At 44.0% G+C, this 20681-nt stretch overlaps 1 protein-coding gene across 3 annotated transcripts in view; it reads right to left on the reverse strand.

Moving 5' to 3' along the window:
* Positions 1–847: 847 nt before the first annotated feature.
* Positions 848–20681, reverse strand: part of PLAAT3 (phospholipase A and acyltransferase 3) — a 28186-nt gene continuing 8352 nt past the window's right edge. For all 3 annotated transcript variants that reach the window (XM_036861166.1, XM_036861165.1, XM_036861167.1), the window contains exons 3-5: positions 13412–13514; positions 8481–8749; positions 848–1117 (exon numbers count right to left, since the gene is read on the reverse strand). In XM_036861166.1, coding sequence (XP_036717061.1) covers positions 1016–1117; positions 8481–8749; positions 13412–13514 — 474 coding nt within the window. In that variant the 3' untranslated portion in view covers positions 848–1015. The remainder of the gene's footprint in view (positions 1118–8480; positions 8750–13411; positions 13515–20681) is intronic.

Consider the following 20681-nt stretch of genomic DNA (forward strand, 5'->3'; position numbering starts at 1 on the left):
AACCTCAAGCGACCAACCACGAAGGGTCATGCCTTCTCCCCCAGACCCTCCCCCGAGGGCTCAGCAGCACCTGCATCAGTCATGGGACCAGCCACACCCCCAGCCCGAAAGCCCCGAGGCAACCTTGTACCAGGTGACCTGGCCCCACTGGGCAGAGCTGATTGGCCTAGTGGGGCCACCTGACCCAATGGCAGCCAATCAATCAGTAGGCTGAGTTAAGTGTGGTGAGCTGAGCCAATCAGATTCTCTCCCAGGAGCTTGCGCTGGGAGCACCTCGCAGGCCACGGGGAGGGATGAAACTGAGCAGATGTGGGGAGAGAAGCCGCAGGAGCGGGTGTGGGATCAGAGACTTGACGGGGAGGGGAGAGGGGGAGGGGTGTCGTGACAGCCCAAGTGGAGAGGACGCAGGAGTGCTTCGGGGTGGAAGTGATAAGGCTGGGAAAAGCTGTGGAGATCAGGGGGAGATAAAGGAGGTTTTAACAAGATTGGCAAGAGCATATAGTCTTTCCTTATGGCTGAGGTTTGAACCCCGCGGACATAGACTCCACTACTGAGTCCTGGAAGCCAGCCTGGGTCTAGCTCCAGGCCAAAGGTCCTGGGTGTGCAGTGGTCCCTGTTCTTGCATATCAATCGGGTTTGTCTGTCTCCCTTGCTGACCACCTGTATCCTCACCACTAGAAACCCCCATTACTTGAGATAACCGGAGTTGGACTTTGTTTCCTGCACGTAAAGAATGCAGCCCACAAATAGAAAGTGGGAGAAAATCACCAAAGAGGCAGAGAACAACATGGCATCAGCAGGAACAGAGCGCAGCTGCACCCTCAACAGACTTCACGCCAGGCAGTTCTTGCTGCATTTCCCCCAATAAAATCCTCCTTCATTGGGCTTTATTTTATTCTGTGAAAATAAGCCTTATTGTAAAACAGAATAAATCCACAAACCAAACCTCAAACCCTCTAGCAAAGAAGGCCCCTTTAATGTATAAATTCACTGCTGACAAGAGAGTCCCTTCAAGTCATTGCTTTTGTTTCTTGTTTCTTGAGAACATGATTCCAATGAGGCCCATGGCTGCCAGGCCCACTCCTGCGATGCCAGCTACCATGATGGCATCTCTGACCTGGAAGAGAGAGGAGGGTGGATGAGGTTGTGTGTCAGGAATCTGAGTACACGCCATACATTCAACAAGAACATCCAGCTCAGGGAGCCTCCTGTGCCCCTTGGCCTTCTTGACAAACTCAGGAGTCAACTAATATTGGCAGGGAAATGGGGAGAAGAGGGCAGGATGGGGAAGGAGTGGTGGATGGGGCCAGCTGGCCAATGACATACACAGGTCTGAAGAGGGAAACTCACTTCACCCTGTGAGTACTTAAAGCACACATCCGCAGAGGGTGGCTGTGAAAAGGACAGGGAGATGAAGCCAGATGGCTGAAATCCTGGCTGGCCAACAGGGAGCTCTCGAAGTAAGTGTGAAGTTGAAGAGTCATTGCTATTGAATCCTCAATAAACTGTGACCTCCGTCAGAGCAAAACCCTCACTTGCCTTCATCTTCGCTGTATCCCCAGCACCCGGTCCTGCCAGGCACAGAGGTGCTCTTTGCATGTTCTTAAATGACTCAACTACGAAGAGTAGTAATGTTATACTTTAAATTATTAAGATATCTGACTTGTATTGTTTGTACTAGAAAAAAAAAACTGTTGCAAAAGTAAGAATAAGTTTCAGGGTAAAAATTGAACATGTATCAAATTTCACTCTTTCCTAAATCCAACTAAAAGTAAAATAAGGCATTTGTTTTAGGCATAATTCCACTAGGACCCAGAGAACACTAAATGCAGTGAAGGCACAATGCCCGAAATCATGAAAACTGTACTTTTTCCCACTAACGGTATCATGAACATGGATCAAGAAATCTCACCCTAAAACCAAGCCAAGCATTTAAGCAGAACCAAGAACTGCAAAGGAAAAGATTCTTAATGATTTTACGCCAAGAAGTCCAATGAGACAGTGTACTAAAAATCCCAGTAATAAAAAGGATGAAAATGTGGACTTGGTACCCCAAACACACATCCTTACATGACACCGCCAACTCTGCCCTTGGTACCCTAAGCACAGAGCTTGCCTAGGTTGTGTATGTTGTGGCCGAAAAATTCCCACATGCCCACCATAGAGAAGACTTTGAAAAACTTCAGTGGTTAAAAAGAATATCTGTTGGCACTGCCCAGGCTTATCTGAGCCATAAACGTGTCCAGCATAGCTGTGTGAAATGCCAGGAAATACACCAGTGTAACTAACATCACAAGGTACCCAGAACACATGTCAACAAAAGTTTGAATGAAGCTACTGACCTAAGGTTTGACTGCCGGTCAGTCTTTAGACCTTCCTGTTAAATTAAAGGTAATTAGGCTTGGCTTTGCAGCAACCGTGGTCCTGTTGGGTTCTTGCTAGGGAGCCTGCATAAAACCACTTGTACCCAGTGTTTTCCTTGCTAAGCTATGTGTCAAGGTGGGAGAAATGGTTTGCAGATAATGGAGTAGGAACAATAAGCCCCCAGTTCTTTACAGAACCTCATAGTGTGAGGAGAAATGCTGATGGAGCCGGTTCATACAAAAGGTACTTTGTCAAGGAAAACAACAATAGCCTCATTGTTTGTGCTCATGCTTTGTACAGAGTCAAAGTGTGTAACTGAATACAAGAAAGTAGTATTTAGTTAGTCCTGAGAGTGCAGATTTTACGGAAGGAATGATCTTCCCAGGAGAGGCAGAGCTACCTACAGATGCCATTGATGATTTTCTTGTTGTAAGGCTGCTGGGTCCACCCCGGCCACTGTGCTGAAACTACAACAGTTCTGATCAAGAAAATGGGCTACATGGTGTGCACCAGAGGTCTTCAATCAGAATATTATGAAAGAGAAAAACTGCCCCTCGTTATCTTTTCTTTAAAGTGGGCAAACAGTAATCCTATCAGACTGCGGACAATTAGCTGTTTATGCTACACGTCTACTATGAGTTAAGCCCTGGAATTGTTTCTGGGAAAAAAGACAATTCTAATGTGCTTTCTTCACTTTCAGCAATGTTCTAAGTGGATATAAGAAGAGTAATATTATTCAGAAAGCAATTGAATTCAGACTATGAGAGGTTATAAAATAACAATGGTTATAAAATATGTGTACAGAAAGTTGGCTTTAATATTTACAGTAATTTTTAAATAATACCCTGTAATTTATCCAGGTTTATGTAATATACACAATACCATTGGCCACATCTTCAATTTCTATTTATCTTAAAATTTTATCTGACACAGAGTAGACTTCAGCATGAGTGTAGCTCCTAGTTGCTTTTTGCTAGAGTACTATTCAGTACAAGAGCTTACTAAGTATACATTTTTTGAAGCCTGAGTATTTTTAAGTAGGTAGGTGGAAAATAGGACCATCTTGATTAGAATACTCTTAGGCATGGAAAGCACACACAACATTTTAGTTTAAATCCATTGTTTCCTTTTCTAACTGGAAACTTAGATGAGTCACATATAGTCCGTTGAAGGAAAATCTAGTCTGCTTCAAAGAGCTGAACACAAATAAACATAATGACCAATAAGATCCTTTTCACACAGAAAAATATCCTCATGAGTTAAGTGAAAAAGAGAGCTGCTGCTTTGATGGCTCTTACAAAAAAAAGTACTGCTGGACGTTATCCAGCACCCACTAAATCCACCCTCTCTAGTGAGATGGGAGAAGTGCAGAAGCTACATTATAATTTGGCCACGCCGTGTATTATGATCATTACTCACCTCGGCCAGTACTTCCCAAGGGGGTACAGGCTTGCCCTCTGGGGGAAATTTGGCAATATCTACAGACATTTTGGTTCTTACACCTGGGGGCGGAGGGTGCTACTGGCATCTAGTTGGGAGAGGCCACGGATGCTACTAAACATCCTGCAATACACAGGGCAAGTCATAACAATGAAGACTTATCTTCATTGTTAATGACCCAAAATGTCAATAGTGCTGAGGCCGAGAAACCCTCATCTAGGCCAAGAAATGAAAGAGGAAATCTTTGGAAACAGTATAAATGGCACCTCTTTTTGTTTTGTAGTATGTTCTGGTTTCGTGTTCTGTGAGGGGGTCCAGTAGAATTGTTGATGCTGTTTTATCATTGTTGTGTTGTCATGGTTTTGCCTCTTTCAGGTGGCTGGCTAGTGCATCGGGCTAAAGCCTCAGGAAGAGAATGGGATGTGCCCAATTTGTATTGTTTCATTTTGCAAGAAGGTGCTTGTAGAAAGAGGAAATGATAAAAAATATTTCTTGGTTCTTTCAGTATCTCAAGGTTTGGAATTGTATTTAAATGCTCTAAATATTATTTGTGCAAAATGGATTAAAGACCTAAATGTAAGGCCAGACACTATCAAACTCTTAGAGGAAAACATAGGCAGAACACTATATGACATAAATCACAGCAAGATCCTTTTTGACCCAGCTCCTAGAGAAATGGAAATAAAAACAAAAATAAACAAATGGGACCTAATGAAACTTAAAAGCTTTTGCACAGCAAAGGAAACCATAAACAAGACCAAAAGACAACCCTCAGAATGGGAGAAAATATTTGCAAATGAAGCAACTGACAAAGGATTAATCTCCAAGATTTATAAGCAGCTCATGGAGCTCAATAACAAAAAAACAAACAACCCAATCCAAAAATGGGCAGAAGACCTAAACAGACATTTCTCCAAAGAAGATATACAGATTGCCAACAAACACATGAAAGAATGCTCAACATCATTAATCATTAGAGAAATGCAAATCAAAACTACAATGAGGTATCATCTCACACCGGTCAGAATGGCCATCATCAAAAAATCTGGAAACAATAAATGCTGAAGAGGGTGTGGAGAAAAGGGAACCCTCTTGCACTGTTGGTGGGAATGTAAATTGATACAGCCACTATGGAGAACAGTATGGAGGTTCCTTAAAAAACTAAAAATAAAACTACCATATGACCCAGCAATCCCACTACTGGGCATATACCCTGAGAAAACCATAATTCAAAAAGAGTCATGTACCACAATGTTCATTGCAGCTCTATTTACAATAGCCAGGACATGGAAGCAACCTAAGTGTCCATCATTGGATGAATGGATAAAGAAGATGTGGCACATATATACAGTGGAATATTACTCAGCCATAAAAAGAAACGAAATGGAGGTATTTGTAGTGAGGTGGATGGAGTTAGAGTCTGTCATACAGAGTGAAGTAAGTCAGAAAGAGAAAAACAAATACAGTATGCTAACACATATATATGGAATCTAAGGAAAAAAAAAAAAAAGGTCATGAAGAACCTAGTGGCAAAATGGGAATAAAGACACAGACCTACTAGGGAATGGACTTGAGGATATGGGGAGGGGGAAGGGTAAGATGTGACAGGGTGAGAGAGTGGCATGGACATATATACACTACCAAATGTAAAATAGATAGCTAGTGGGAAGCAGCCGCATAGCACAGGGAGATCAGCTCGGTGCTTTGTGACCACCTATAGGGGTGGGATAGGGAGGGTGGGAGGGAGGGAGACGCAAGAGGGAAGAGATATGGGAACATATGTGTATGTATAACTGATTCACTTTGTTATAAAGCAGAAACTAACACACCATTGTAAAGCAATTATACTCCAATAAAGATGTTAAAAAAAAATTATTTGTGCATACTGACATATGTATTTTACTAAATTACATAACAATTTTGTGAAGAAATGTTCTACTTATATTAACTTGTGACTCTCTTCTTTAGTCTATTAATAATCACTAAAGGATAACTAAAAATGAGATGATTTGGAGATATTTTATAAATCTACCAAATCTTCTTAAAATAGCACCCTGAATTTGGTATCTTATACTTCCCAAATTTGTATAGTAATCTCTATTTGGAGTTTATTGCTGCATAGCAGGGTGGACATTTACCTGAAGTAGAAGCCAGGTGTAATCAACACCTCAGTTGTTATGCAGGATCACCCATGAAATCAGATTTATTTAGCATATGTTTCTCTGTTTTATGCTGATATCATCACTGAACTTCTACTGTACCCAGATCTACCAATAAGTGTTAGTTTTCTCATTGAAAAAGATAAATAATTGGAAAACAGGAGAGAGAAGAAAAGAAAATCAGAGGAGCAGTCTAGGGGTACAACCTCTGAATAATCAGTGTTCCCGAATGAGAGAAGAGAAAATGGAAAATTTCCCAGAATTGAAGGAATAGGGTTTCCACATTGAAAAGTGTCATCAAGTGCCCAGCACAATTCATGAAAACAGATCCACACAAGGTTTATCATAGTGAAATCTCAGAACACTGAAGATAAAGAGAAGATTCTATAAGCTTCCAGAAAGATAAAATTGATCACATACTAAGGATCAAAAATCAGAACCAATTCAGACTTCTCGTAAACAATAGCATAAACTAGATGACAATGGAGCAATACCTTCACATTTTTTAAAAAATTCTTTTCAGCCTAGAATTCCATACCCAGCCAAACTATCAATCAAATACGAGGATAAAACGAAGACATTTTCAGGCATCAACAGTCTTTTTAAAATGCATCCTTTCTCAGAATCTGTTAGAGGTGATATTCCACCAAAACAAGAGAGTAATCCAAGAAAGAGAAAGATGTGAGTTGCAGAGGATAAAAGCATTAATACAGGAGAGAACTGAAGGGCATCTCTAAAGGATGCTAGTAAAGAGAGATACCAGGATGACAGTATGCATCAAATGTGACTCAAAACAAATGTTTTGAAGGCCATTATCCCCCCTAGATAGATATGTTGAGTGTCATCATCACCCAGATTCCTTCTGGTTGCCTCACACTTGTAATCTGAGTCATGAGGTTCCTCTCATGGACCCGCCCACTGACTTTCCCAGAAGGAGCCTCTTATAAACCGTCAGGGAAACTGAAACTAGACTCTGACTCAGAGATTCTGGGACTCTTCACCAAACATTGGCAGTATTGCCCTATCCTTCCCTAGCTAGGTGTGTACTTGCTACTAGTCAATTTTTGTATTAATCATCTTTCGCATTCATATATATATATACACACACACACATATTTATTGTATGTATGTACATATATGTATATGTAAATATATGTATCAAATATACATGTACTTATATACATTTTTATATATTTACATGCATGTTTATTGAATAATAATAACATGAGTGATTGAAGAAAAAAAATAAGAGAATACCCATTGGAAGATATCTACTGTATCATCACAGAGCATAGGATGAACTAACCAACATGCAGGTCAGTGTAGTAAACACAGCTGATTATCAGCAGTATGAGGAAGGCTGAGCATGATCCTTGTAGGGGGTGTTGGTGGATGCCTCCCCAGCAAGTCACTGTGGCCCAGACAGGCCAGTGGACAAGACACTGGGTGAACCAAGAAAAAGAATGAAGATGAGGACCATTATGACTACTTCAACTATTACAATTTATTAAGTGTATTTTCTGAGTTGCCACTCTGCTAGCCTAAGGATGCTCTTATTTAATTCACACAGTAACCCTCCTAGATCAGTATTATCACTTGTACTTTACCAGGGTTTAGAGAACATGAATCAATCTGTCTGCCAGGCCATGCCCTTGACCACCACAATGACCAAGGAAGAAGAGACCAGATCTCAAAAAATTAAAAAGTACTGAAAATCAACAACCTGATGGATCTTAAACTCATCCTTTACTGAAAGAAAAAAAAATCATACTCTTTTGCATCAACAGGCATCCAAGAACTTTTTCAAACAATTTCTCACACACACACACACACACAAAAATGAGGGGGCTGCAGGGAAGGGCCAGAAAAGGAGAGCAGAAAGTGAGAGAAAATGGGAAGGAATTTAGTTACCCAGGTGAAAAAGCAATTCAAAGAAGAGAGTGGCCATGGCCAAAATCAACTAAGTAAATAAACACACCTGCATCCCCTGGGGCCTCCTGGACTGCCCCTTGGCTTAAGGCAGGGCTAAGCACAGGGCTTTTTATAAGTCCCGGCAGACCTGGGCTTCAGATCCCACCTCTGCTACTTATCAGCACAGTTGGAGACAACTCTCAGGAAAAGAGACAACACAGATTTGTTTGATGAAATGAATGGCCATCAACAAGTGCTGTGAGCCTCAGTTTCCACATCTGTAAAGCGGGATAGTAAAACCTGCCTCTGAGGTTGTGGGAAGGGTACATCTCAGGGCCAGGCAGCCAGGGAGGGCTGGGCACCAGGCTGACAGTGAAGGCTGTGCTCACACCCTCGGCCATCGTCCCCCGACCACACTGGTCCGCGGTGCCCATCTCCCCACCCTCCTCCCCACCCCAATTGTGACATCCTTGAGGGCAGGGTTCTGCCTCTGTTATTCTGTCTTGTTTGTGCCCCTGTCTCCAGCCCAGCCCAGCCCACACTGATGCCCAGGTCAGCTGAGGAAATGGTCTGGTTCCCAGGGATGGGGACACACTGAGGACGCACCTGGTCACTGCGGGGGACCCCGTAGCGCAGCTCGTTGACGAAGTGCTCGCAGTTCTCGCTGGTCAGCTTGTAGAGAACTTCCTGGCCCACCAGCTCCTCCGCCCGCTGGACAATTTTGTTGGGAGGCAACGGCGCGTACTTGCCATCGTGCTTATTGTTGACCTGGTACCGGTCTCTCCCGGCCACGTCGCACAGCCGATCCTTCTTCACTACGGCCTTGTCGGCCAGCGCAGACATGACACTGGCCATACCAGCTCCCGCGATTTCACCTATGGATTCAGGATGAGAAACAGCGGGACTGGTCCTGAGCCGGCCCACAGGGGCTCAGAGCAGCCCCAAGCCTGGCATCCACCACATCCACAAGGGGATGAGCAGATGTGAAAGGGCCACAGCGGTGTGGCTATGAATAAGGCGCTTATGGTCTCTAGGCCTTGGTTTCCTTATCTGAAATGAGGAGGAGTAAAGTTCCATGATTTGTTGTGATTATTTTTAACCTAGAGAAGCTGGCCTCGTACACCCTCTTGTTTGTGCAAATATGGGCCCTGAGCACACCCACCTCCTGGGAGGAATAGAGTGTGAACTTTTTGTGATCCTAAAAATGCTACACTTCCTTGACACATACAAAGCTGATTACTGCAGAAAAGGTAGATGGATTTGCAGAAGTGGATCCCATCCTTCTTGGAGCAAAGGGACCAAAACCCCACAGCTGCTCCCAGAGGTGTGACACCAGGGAGGTCCACGGGGAGGGGCTGGAAGAGGCAACAAGTTTCCAGAAATGAAACTGCCTTGAAGCAAGGGATTTTGGCTCAGTGGAAGGACCAGGATAGTTGGGAGGGAAAGCTGATGCCAGCACAGAGATTGGGCATAGCTCCTGAGGCAGCCAGCCTACACCGTGGGGGGAGGGGCAAGCTTTTGGTATGATGGCTGAAGAGGTGGGCTTGCACTACAGAGGCGGACCCCAGGGAACATCGCAGAGGAGGCTCACTGTTCCTCAAAGAGCCTCTGTGGCCCTGCCGCGATCGATCGGGAACCCCCAGGGCTCTTCTCAGCAGGGGAAACATCCTATTACACTGGGCAGGACCCATCTTCCGCTGTGACACCATGTGACAGCAACAAGCAATGGCAAGAGGGTCTGACCAGAGGCCAGGTCCTGTTCTGCTAGGCTTTCCAAAGAGGACTAAACCCCTCTGCCCTGAGCATAATCCTGAGATTTTAGAAAATCAGAAGAATTCAGACTTGCTACTAATAGGGCACGAGGTGCTTGAGGATTCAGTGAAGTAAATAAAAGATGGTGCTGTGTTTGAGCCCCGAGTTTGTGGAAAGGCTCAGTGTGGTGATCGGATCAGGGGAGCTCCTGAGACCCATCCACCTTCAGCCCCTAGGCGCGTGGGTGGCAGGGCTGGGACTGGGGCGAGGCAAGCAACGTGCCTGGAGCACAGAATTTCAGGAGGTACCGACTCTCAGGGATGCAAGTTCAGAGTCAACACCTAAGAGTGAGGGCTTCCTTACACTTCACACCCTGGGTGCCACCCTGGAGAGTGAGTGCACAGGCTGACAGTCAGAAGCTCTGGGATCTGATTCTGGCCCCATCACTGAATGGTCTTGACACGTCACTTAACTTTGCTGAGCCAACACTGGGAATCCACAAATACCAGCTAAGATGGATTCACGGACACACATCAATATAGGAATTTAAAGTTCCTTTTAAAAGAATTATTTTACTTTTTAAAGTTAGTCTATTAAAGAAAATACCAATTAAATAATTGGAGAGAGGACACAAGGATATGGCAAGCAATCAGTGACTAAATTTTGGGAAACCTCAGACTTGACAGTATAGCAGCATGTGTAAGGGCAGGGAACAGAGAGTCAGATAGCCAGGGTTTGAGTCCCACCTCCACGACTTTCCTGCTATGTGACCTTGGACAAGTGGCTCAATTTCTCTGAGTCCACAATTCCTTGTAGAATAGGGTCAGTTCTACCTGTGCCTACAGTACTGGACGGGGAGCTGCAAGGATTAAAGAAACTGACTAGGTAAGGTGCCTCCACCAGTGCCTGGCACAGGGTGAGTGCCCAGCAAGTGTCCGCTCTCATTAGTATTGGGTTGTTCTCTAAGCTTCCTTCCAACTCTAATTTCCACCGTTTTCTCAGTAGCAGGAGGTCAGTCCTCCTTGCCTCACCTATTTCACGGGGCTCCTGTGAAGCTCGAGTGAGAAGATGCAGATAGAAGCATATTTCCCTCTAAGGAGCATCACTCACCCAATGAAGGGTGTCACACCTGTCCACCCAGATCCCCTGTCATGCCGTTCCCTGCCTCCTGTCCAGCAGTTACACCCACTCAGTGCAGTCAAGCAATCCTGAGGCCCTACTACGTGCCGGGCCTTGTCCAAGGTGCTGAACACAGACATGAACTAGACAGCGCACCTGCCCTCAACTAGTTTACACTCTAGTGAAAGGACACTGACAAGGAACAAACAGAAAAAATAACACACTTTCAGGTACTGGAAATGCTATGGAGAAGATTAAGTGAAGTCACATAGGAGAGGATGACCAGGGCAGGCTGGTCTCACTCGGGGTGGGGAGGGCCACGCCCAGAAACAGGCATTTGAACTGAGACTTGAACGATGAAGAGGAGGCCGCTGTGCTGAGAGCCAGGAAAGAACATCACAAGCAGAAGGTAGAGCAAAGGCAAGGACCTCGGGAAGAAAGGCACGTGGCATGCTTGAGGCTGCGAGGAGGCCAATGTGGCTGAAGTCTAGAGACCCAGGAGGAGAGAAGAGGAAGCTTCAGGAAGGTCAGAGAGGCAGGCAGAGGCCAGACCACGGCAGGCTCACAAGCCACAGCGCAGATCTGACACTTATTCTACGTGTGACGGAAAAGCCAGTCGAAATTAAAAGAAGACGAGTGACATACTCAGATTTATACTTTGGAGTGATCACGCTGGCTGCCCAGTGAAGGAAGGACTGACCGTAAGTAGACAAGAGGCAGAGAGACCAACCAGAAGCTGCAGTAGCATCAGGTGAGAGAGGATGGTAGCTTACCCCAGGGCACAGCAGTGGACATGCTGAGAAGTGATCAGATTGGCGGTCTGCTTTGGAGGTAAAGCCAATAGGATTTCCTGATGGATTAGACGCGGGCTGAAAAGGATCAAGGATGATGCCCAGACTTTTGGCCTAAGCAACCGGATGGTATTGTCCACTGGAGCCCCCCATTTGGGGTGTGTCAAGTTCAACATGCCAACTAGACACCCAAGTGAAGATGCCAAGTCGTCAAGAGGTTACACACGTCTGAAGCTGAGCAGGGTTAAAATCAAGTTAAGGTAATGGTCTAAGGGAGACACCGACAAATAGAAGGTGTTAGAAGCCAGGGGACCGGATGAGGGAGGAGGAAGGATTAGGGGGATGGGAGAGGAGGAGCCCCCCCACACACAGGAGGCCAAGAAGGAAGGGCCCAGCGGGAAAGGAAGAAAGGCAGCGCCAGGTGAAGAAAAGAGAGAGGCCACTCGTGTTAAATGCTGCAGAGAAGCCAAGTAAGCCGTGACCAGGATATTGATTGTACTGATGTAGCCTTGATAAGAGCTGCTCCAGGAGGGGGGCAAATACTCCCTGGTGGAGGGAACGGAAGAGAGGATGGGAAGTGAGGAACCAGCAGGGGCCACGGCAGACAAGAGATCTGCTCCATGGGAAGTTAGCTAGAGAGGATGTGAGGTCGAAGGGGTGTTTGTTTGTTTGATCAGTGGGAGATATTCCAGTGGTTTCTAGGCCAATAGGAATAATACAGAATTATTATTAATTTGAGGGCACAGTGCTTGTGAAAGTAAGAGAAGGGGGTCCAGGGCCCACACCTAAAGGCTGGCTTTTAAAATAAGGGCAGGGGCACATTTGCACTGTAACAGAAGAAAAGGCAGATTATGTGGTTCTAGATGTTGGTGGTTTGGTTGATTAGGGGTGGGGATGGTGACATCTACCCTGGTTACGTCTGATTTCTCTATAAATACAGGGTGAGGTCATTCATTTTGCTACCATTCTTGGTCAGCAAAAGACACATCCAAGAATGTCCACAGCAGCTGCACACAGAGCAGCCCACTAATGGAAGCATCTGATGCCCATCAGCAGAAGAACAGATAACAAACTGGGCGATGTCCATATAACCAAGGACACGCAGCAATGGAAAAGTAAGAACAACACAGATGACCTCACGGGCCCAGGGAAAGAGCCAGACACAAAAGAGCACAGGCTGTGTGATTCCTCTGCTCTGAAGTTCTACAACAAGCACAGCTAACCGACGGCAGGAGAACCTAGAAGAGTGGTTGCCTCTACGGAGGGAGAGAGCACATTGAAGAGGCACGAGGGGGTCTTTTCGGGAAGTGGAAATGTTCTAGATCTTGATCCGGTCATTGTCACATGGATGGATACATTTTTTTAATTCACTGACTATACACTTGACGATATTGTGCCCTTTACTGTATTTCGGTTATACCTCAGTTTAAGTAAAACGTTTGAGAAAATGGGTGGGGAATTCTCCCAATAATCCTCCACATTAAGGATTCTTAACGTCAGTTTACAAATGAGGAAACCAAGGCCGGAGAGTGAAAATGGATTCACAGCCAAGTCTGCTGTCCAAACACCAGTGCTCCTCCCAGGAGATTTGCACTTCAGGATCGAATGTGTTTTATACAAAGTCATAATACATAAAATACATGAAAAGCAGAACTGCCCCCTTGGAAGCCCACCTCAGTCTCTCTGCATGGCCCTGGTGTTCCAAGGTGCAGAGTCTGAAAACCACTGCCTCACACCGAGCTGTCTTCTTGTAGCACCCAGGAACCAACCGCCAGTTGGGGGCGAAAGAAGAATGTTGGGGTCCCCTGTGAACCCCAGCTCCCCCATCTCCCTCTGCTCCCAGCCCCAGCACAGTGGAGCCCTGGGCACCCTTACTTGGGGGGGCCAGGTGGATCACATATCCATCGCCAACGTAGATGGCCCAGTGTCTGTAGAAAGGGCGGAAAATCTCGATCAGGTCTCCAGGCTGGGGCTCTGGCTGCAAAACCAAGAAGAGGACTGTTTCAGGTGATACGAGTGCTTGGAACCAGGGGCAGGGCTCAGCTAGGAGGGTGCAGCTCCGCGGCCTCCAGCTAACAGCTCTCCAGGGTTTCCTCCTGAGCCCCGCCCAGCCAGTCCAATGCCAGTCCGACTTCACAAGCCTGTGTCCCAGACCTGCAGGGACTACGGGCCTGCCCACCTGTCATTACAACCTGCAAAGTGCATGCCTAAAGGGTTTCTTCATTAGCTGGGGTTTCTGCCTTATTGTTCCTCTTTCTAGGAGTATTATTTATTGAACTCTTACTCAGAGCCAAGCACTCTGCTAAGTGTTTTACAGGCGTAGCTCAATAAATTCACACAACCCTCCTATGAGGTGGGCACTGCTGTGAACCCCATGTTATGAACGAGGAAATCAAGGCTCAGAGATGCAAAGGAATGTTCTCAAAGCCACACAGCCCCTGAGTGACGTGGCCAGGACTCAACGCTAGGCTGCCTGATTCCCAGGCCCAGCGTCTTGACCACCACACTGACCGTCAGGCAACACCACAGGTTATTTGATTAGAGCTGTGCATCTGGAGACTCTGCCGGGGGGTCAAATTGGGGGGTGTCACACAGACACTCCCCGACCTGGCCCAGGGCCTGGCAGAGAACTGGTGTCAACCTCTGGCAGTAATGTCCCCCTGACTGCTCATCCCAAGGATAAGAGGGTGTATGTGTGTGTGTCAGTGTGTGTGCGTGTGTGTGTGCGTGTTGGGGTGTGTGTGTGTGTGTGTGTGTGTGTGTGTGTGTGTGTGTGTGTGTGACAAGCAAAGGAAAACTCTCCCCTGCACTGTGCCCGCACCAGTACTCCTGACACTGGATGGTGGGTTTTCCACGCTAAGCGATTCCATCCTCGGTGCACGCTGACCGGCACCCACAGTTTACCTCAGTTCTGACACCAACGGCCCGGAGTTAGCACAGACCCACAGGCTTAGTCCCAGAAGACTGAGGTCCCCCCACACACTTTAGACGCCAACTGCAAGTTGCAGGTTGTTAGCTGTGTTCTGAACAACCGGCTGTAAATTGGGGGCTCCCACAGCCCCCTCCTTGGGTTCAGTACTTTGCTGGAACACCTCATAGAACTCAGGAAAACAGTTTACTCGCTAGATTACCAGTTACTAGAAAATATACAACACAGGAATAGCCAGAAATGCAGAGGGCACGCTGTGGCAGGAGGGGCACAGAGCTTCCATTACCCCTCTGGGGACCAGCACTCTCCAGCACCCCCGTGCTTTCACCAACAGCCTAGGTTAGGGGTTTTATGGAGGCTTCATTATGTAGGCACGATTGATTAAATCATTGGCCATTGGTGATTAATGCAACCTCCAGCCCTCTGATCACCCGGTCGGTTGAAAGGGGCTTATTCTGAATGACGAAAGACATTCCTCTCACCTCTACTGCTCAGGAAATTACTCGGGTTTTAGGAGCTCTGTGGCAGGAACCCGGGAGCAAGACTAAATATCCATTTCTCATTATATCACAGTGAGCGTGTGTGGGAGTGAGGGTGTGCACGTGTGTGCAGGGGAAGGTGGGAAGGATGCTGAAATGCTCCTCGGAGCCCCGCCCTGTTAGGGGAGCACAGCAGCCCAGAGCCTGAGAAAACCTGGGGAGGTTCAAGAACACTTTCATTCAACCTATTGAGGTCCCAGTGCCAGACACTGGGCTAAGTACTGCAGGTGGGGACACTCTGACCTGGACCAGGATCAGGGCTGATGAGCTTCTGTGGTCCAAACCAACCTTAAATCTCTTTAGAACACCTGGAGACAGAGCCCATCGGTGGTCGTTCCAGCCCTCTGTCCTTTCCTGCTCACCTGCTTGCTCTTAGGGGATAGACCCATAGGGGTTTGCCCACATCCCACTGCCAAACTCTGTGGGCCTGACTGAGAGATTCCATCAAAGATGAGGGGGGAGCATGGACTCTCCCTTGTATGGCCTCCCCTGGGATAAGAATGATGGGCAGTGGAAGAGCCAATCACAACTCTATAATGGCTAGGAAGCAGGGTCAATGACAGTTCATTTCTACTTATAGAAACAATAAAACTGCAAACAAACATCCCACGTGGTAAGAAAAAAATCTTTTCACAGGAATTTTACAGATAAATCATATTGTCTTATTGCAGTGATTATAATTTATCTTCCCAGAAGAAGGCGCCCAGAACTTACTGGGAAGCTTTCAGAACACTGGACAATGGTCACAATTGATGAATCCCATTTGTTTTCCAGAATAAAAGAAAAAGTATATATTAATTGTTTGGTGAGAGTTATGGGGTCTTCAAGGATCCCCAAAGGGCAATTTAACTGGACATTTCCATGAATAAGCCAGGACATAAAAGCAAGGCAGAGACCCAGCCCTCAGGGAGGCTACTGATTAGAAAAGGAGACAGTTGGGACATCAGTAATATGACGTCAAGTAATAAGCAGCCAGTAGGTACACAGACCCAAGGAGCTCAGGAGCTCACTGTGTTCCCGACAGATATCAATGAAAGATATTGATATACAGAGAAACATGCTTGCAAAAATAAATAAATAAATATAAATACACACACACACACACACACACACACACACACACACACACACAGTCACAAAAATATCTACAAAGAAACTCAGACTTTATAACACTAAATACTGATGCTAAGTGAAAGAAGCCATACCAATAATCTACATACTGTGTGATTCCATTTACATGTCATTCCAGAATAGGCATCACCATAGGACAGTAAAGTAATCAGTGATTGTCAGGGGCTAGGAGTCAGGAGAGGGGTTGACAAGAAAGGGGAATGAGGAAATTTCAGAGCAATTAAACTTTATGTACTGTCCTGTATTTGATGGTGGTGAATGGTTACTCAGTTGTCCATGTTAATCAGAACTCATCGAACTGAACACTAAAAGGGTAAATTAGACCTTAACTTTTTTAAACACTAATTTTTTTAATAAATAAAAATTTTTAACTTTAAAAAAATGGATATCCACAATTTGAAAGCAAAAAAGCTGTGATTTTTTTTTTAATACTCAGTCATGTTGCCTGTCCCTTGTAAGGGCAAAAGACACATATTTCCAAATATGCACTAGCTTAAAACATGACACCACTCAAGGAAACTTCTTTTAAAAAATGAAGTGAAAGGTGCTGGACTCGCCCACGGAGCCCTGTGCACTAGTTAGAAGCAAGGACTCGATGTTCACATGACCATGTGGATAATCTTTTAGATACAGTGCTGAGTGAAAAAAATGAGATTGAGCTCCGCAAAATACCACTTATACATATTAAAGATATCCACACACAAACCAATAATACATGACTTAACCAGAACCATACCCAAAAAAACAATTTTTAAAAACAACAACAAAAGAATCTAAAGAATACATATTAAATATATTACAATGCTACATAGCCATTGGGAAGATGGAGAGGGAGAGGAATGATGATAAAAGGGAACTTAAAAAAAAAAACAGAAGACAAGGGGTCTTGCAGGGACCAGTGAGAACAGGGTGCCATGAACAGGGATATAAATAATTCACACCCTTTCACTAAACTCTAATAGGAGAAACAACTGCTTAATGATACACACAGCCAACTGAGCTGAATCAAAATTAAGAACTCAAGAAAGCATGTTATAAAATTAGAAATATGAGAACAAAAGTCCTTGGGCCAAATTTGTGCCTCTGCTTATTTTTGTATGCAGGCAAAGAATGATCTTTACATTTTTCAGTGGTTGGGGGAAAAGTCAAAAGAAGAAGAATATTTTGTGACACATGAAATTATATGAAATTCAAACTTCAGTATCTATAAAGCTTTATTGGCACAAAGCCACTCCCATCATTTACCTTGTGGCCGAGGCTGCTTTCTCTCTACAGCAGTAGAGTAGTTGCAACAGAGACCAGAGATAGTAAAATATTCACTCTCTGGCCCTTCAGTTTGGATCAACAGTGATCCTTCTCTCACTCAGCTTGATCCCCAGTCCCAGAAACCTAGTTGTACCCTGTTGTCAGGTGGTTCTTCCCCCAGGAACAAGGTGAGCCAGCAGGAAGCCAGAAACTCTCCAGAGCACAGTAACCAGGGCTCTCCCACACAACACAGCCAATGACAGTGGCAAAGCTGAGACCCTGCACCAGGATTTCAGAACAAAAAGTCTTTATCCTCTCCACAAAAGCACGGTTTACAAAGAGCTGTGTAACAGCCATTTTCCTTAGCAAGCAAATGGAGAACAATACCTGGCCTCTGCAATTCACACTGGAAAAACCACCTAAACGACCGTTAATAAGGACCAACTAAATTAATTATGTTACATTTATATGTACAAACAGCCAATAGAGAGAACAAGTTGGATTTACGTAAGCAGACATAGAAATAATCAAAACAAGTAAGTTGGCAAACATTATCCCATTTTTGTTTAAAAAACATTGTTATACATTCACATGCAAAGTGTATTATACACTATGTATGAGCTGAGGAAAATACACCAAACTGTTGTGTATTATATACAGTGGGGGTTGGGATTCAGAGACTTTTATATTTTGCTATATTATTTTATTATTTTCTTACCAATGTGAATTATTTTTATAATAAAAACTTTTATTAAAAGAGTTTTAGATGGGAAAACATCCTTCATACTGATGAACTTGCAGTTTTTTAATTGAAAAAGGTGGATGTTATCTGTCACCAAAACCTCTTGAAACCATCTCCCATCTGGAGCCTGTAAATATTACCATGTTAATGATGCTTAAAAATCATTAACACTTATATGTAACACATAAAAGCATAAAATAAAATTTAAAATAATATAGATGGATATGTTTCAGATCTTAGAATAGAGGAAGAAATTCTAAAGATAAAGTCCAAAGAAAAAGGCATAAAGTAAAAGATTGAGAGTTTTTACAATTGAAAAATGTTACAGTTCTTATTAAAAGTTTCTATCATTGCCTGTTACGTTCATACTCCCTTTTAAGAGAAAATGACCACCCACAATCCCGACTGCCCAGGCAGCCATATTTTATATCATGTGACCACTTCATCCCAGCCTCCATCAGCTGGACTAGAAAAAGGCACGGTTCCCAAGCAGGTCACCATCCTATGATCCTCCATGATAAGTGGACCTGGGCCAACCAAATTTTCTCTCTCTCTCTCTCTCTCTCAAAAATCTGAACCAAGTAATGAAAAAGAAAATAGCTTTTGGCAGAGAGGCTAAAATTGAAAAGTCATGACAAAGAGGAGGCAAGGGAGACCCCAGTGAACCACAGGCCAGACCAAGGGTTGGAGTTCTTACACCCACTCTGACCAAGTAGAAGACCCCTGTTGACAGTGGGAGAGAAGGAAGCAGGCACATCAAGAACAGCTAGCTGAGTCACACCAGTGGTGGAGCACTAGAGGAGAGATGCACAAACTCCAGCTGCTGAGTGCCTGGAATCACCGTGATCCTGAACTGCCTCCCAGCCCCTGGGAGGCCCAGCCTTAATACAGCTCCTATACTTAAATTTTCAAGAGAATCCCCTTACCGCTCCACATGTGTCCTTAGAATAAACTTTTTTCACTTGAGCTAGCTTAAGTGGGCTGCTGGTTACTTATAACCAAAAGAGCCAGACCAACTGGAAGAAAATGACAGCTTTAATACATAAAGAGTTTTTATGAATCAATAAAAAATGTAAACACCAAAATAGAAAAAAATGGAGAAAGGGTATAATAAATAATTTTAAAAGGAGAAATACATATTACCACTAATACAAGAAAATACATTCTATCTCACTAGTAATCAAATTAAATTAAAAACTGGTTTGGGGGAAGATTAAAATACTAATACTAAATATAGGAAAAGATGCAGGTAAACAGGCACCCTCAGTCACTGCTGGTAGGAGTATAAATAAATACAACTTTTCTGAAGGTCAATTTGGCAATCTGTATCACTAACCTTAAAAATATTCATATCCTTTGACCCAATTTCTATTTATAGACCAGATCTTAAGGAAATAATCTGAAATACCTACAAAAGATGTCACAAAGTCACATCTAATGGCAAAAAATTAGATACCTAAATATCCTACATAAAGAGATTAGTTAAATATTGCCATAATTATATACTAATATACAGTTATGTTTTAAAAGTTATATTTAAAAGAATACTTAAGGACAAGAAATGTCCATAATATAATGGTAAGTAAAAAAGCTTTACAATCAACGATAACTCAATTTTTTTAAGTAAAAATAAAAAAAGCTTTACACAAAACGGTATTTTTTTTAAACTTTGTTCAAAAAAGATAACCAACACATTTTTTTTTGAAAACTGTGGAAATACACCAAAACGTAAACAGTGTTTATTACTAGGTGGTGAAACTTGGGGTATTAATTTTCTTTTTAATTCTGTTCTAGTTTTCCAAATGTGTAAATACATATATATTTGTTTTAGAATCAGAAAACAATGTAAGGCTTGACAAACACCAGTGTGTTCAATCTGGGGTAATCCGTACAATTACTATTATGTAACAAAAGAAATACACACAACAAAAAACTAGAAAGATGTATACTAACATCCTAACAGAGATTCCCGCCAGGGGCTGGGGCTAAGTGTGGTTATTGTGATTATTTTGCTTCCTTCTATTTTTCTGCATTTTCCAGCTTTTCTGCAATGAGCAGAAAAGTTTATAACATGCTTTGCAACACTGTTATGAAAATTATTCAAACATTAGTTTGAATTTTCAAATGTTCAAAATTGAAAGCATTTTTCAGTAAACATCTGTATACCCCACCACCTACATCTACTGTTATGCTACTGAATTTGCTTTATCACAAATATGTCCACCTATTCCACACAAATTACAGGAGGGGAGGTTGCTGGCATGCGTGCAGAATCACCCTGCCCTTAGCAAACACCCTCCCCCACCCCAGGGAAACAGTGTAACTGGTCAACGGCACTCCTTGAGAATCCCTTCACTTTGGGGATACCCACCTCTGCCTGAGAGGGTCAAGGAACTCTTTCATTTGCTCATTCATTCTACAGATGTTCACAGAGCCGGGCACCTGGGCTACGCCTATGAACAAAAGCCGAGATACCTGACTTCACGGAGCTTTTGTTCAGCATCAAGGAGAGAGACAGAAATTTTTTTTCAATTTCTTTAAAGCCTTAGTAAATGAGTA

Source organism: Balaenoptera musculus, chromosome 8 (genome assembly GCF_009873245.2).
Source record: "Balaenoptera musculus isolate JJ_BM4_2016_0621 chromosome 8, mBalMus1.pri.v3, whole genome shotgun sequence".
NCBI lineage: Eukaryota > Metazoa > Chordata > Mammalia > Artiodactyla > Balaenopteridae > Balaenoptera > Balaenoptera musculus.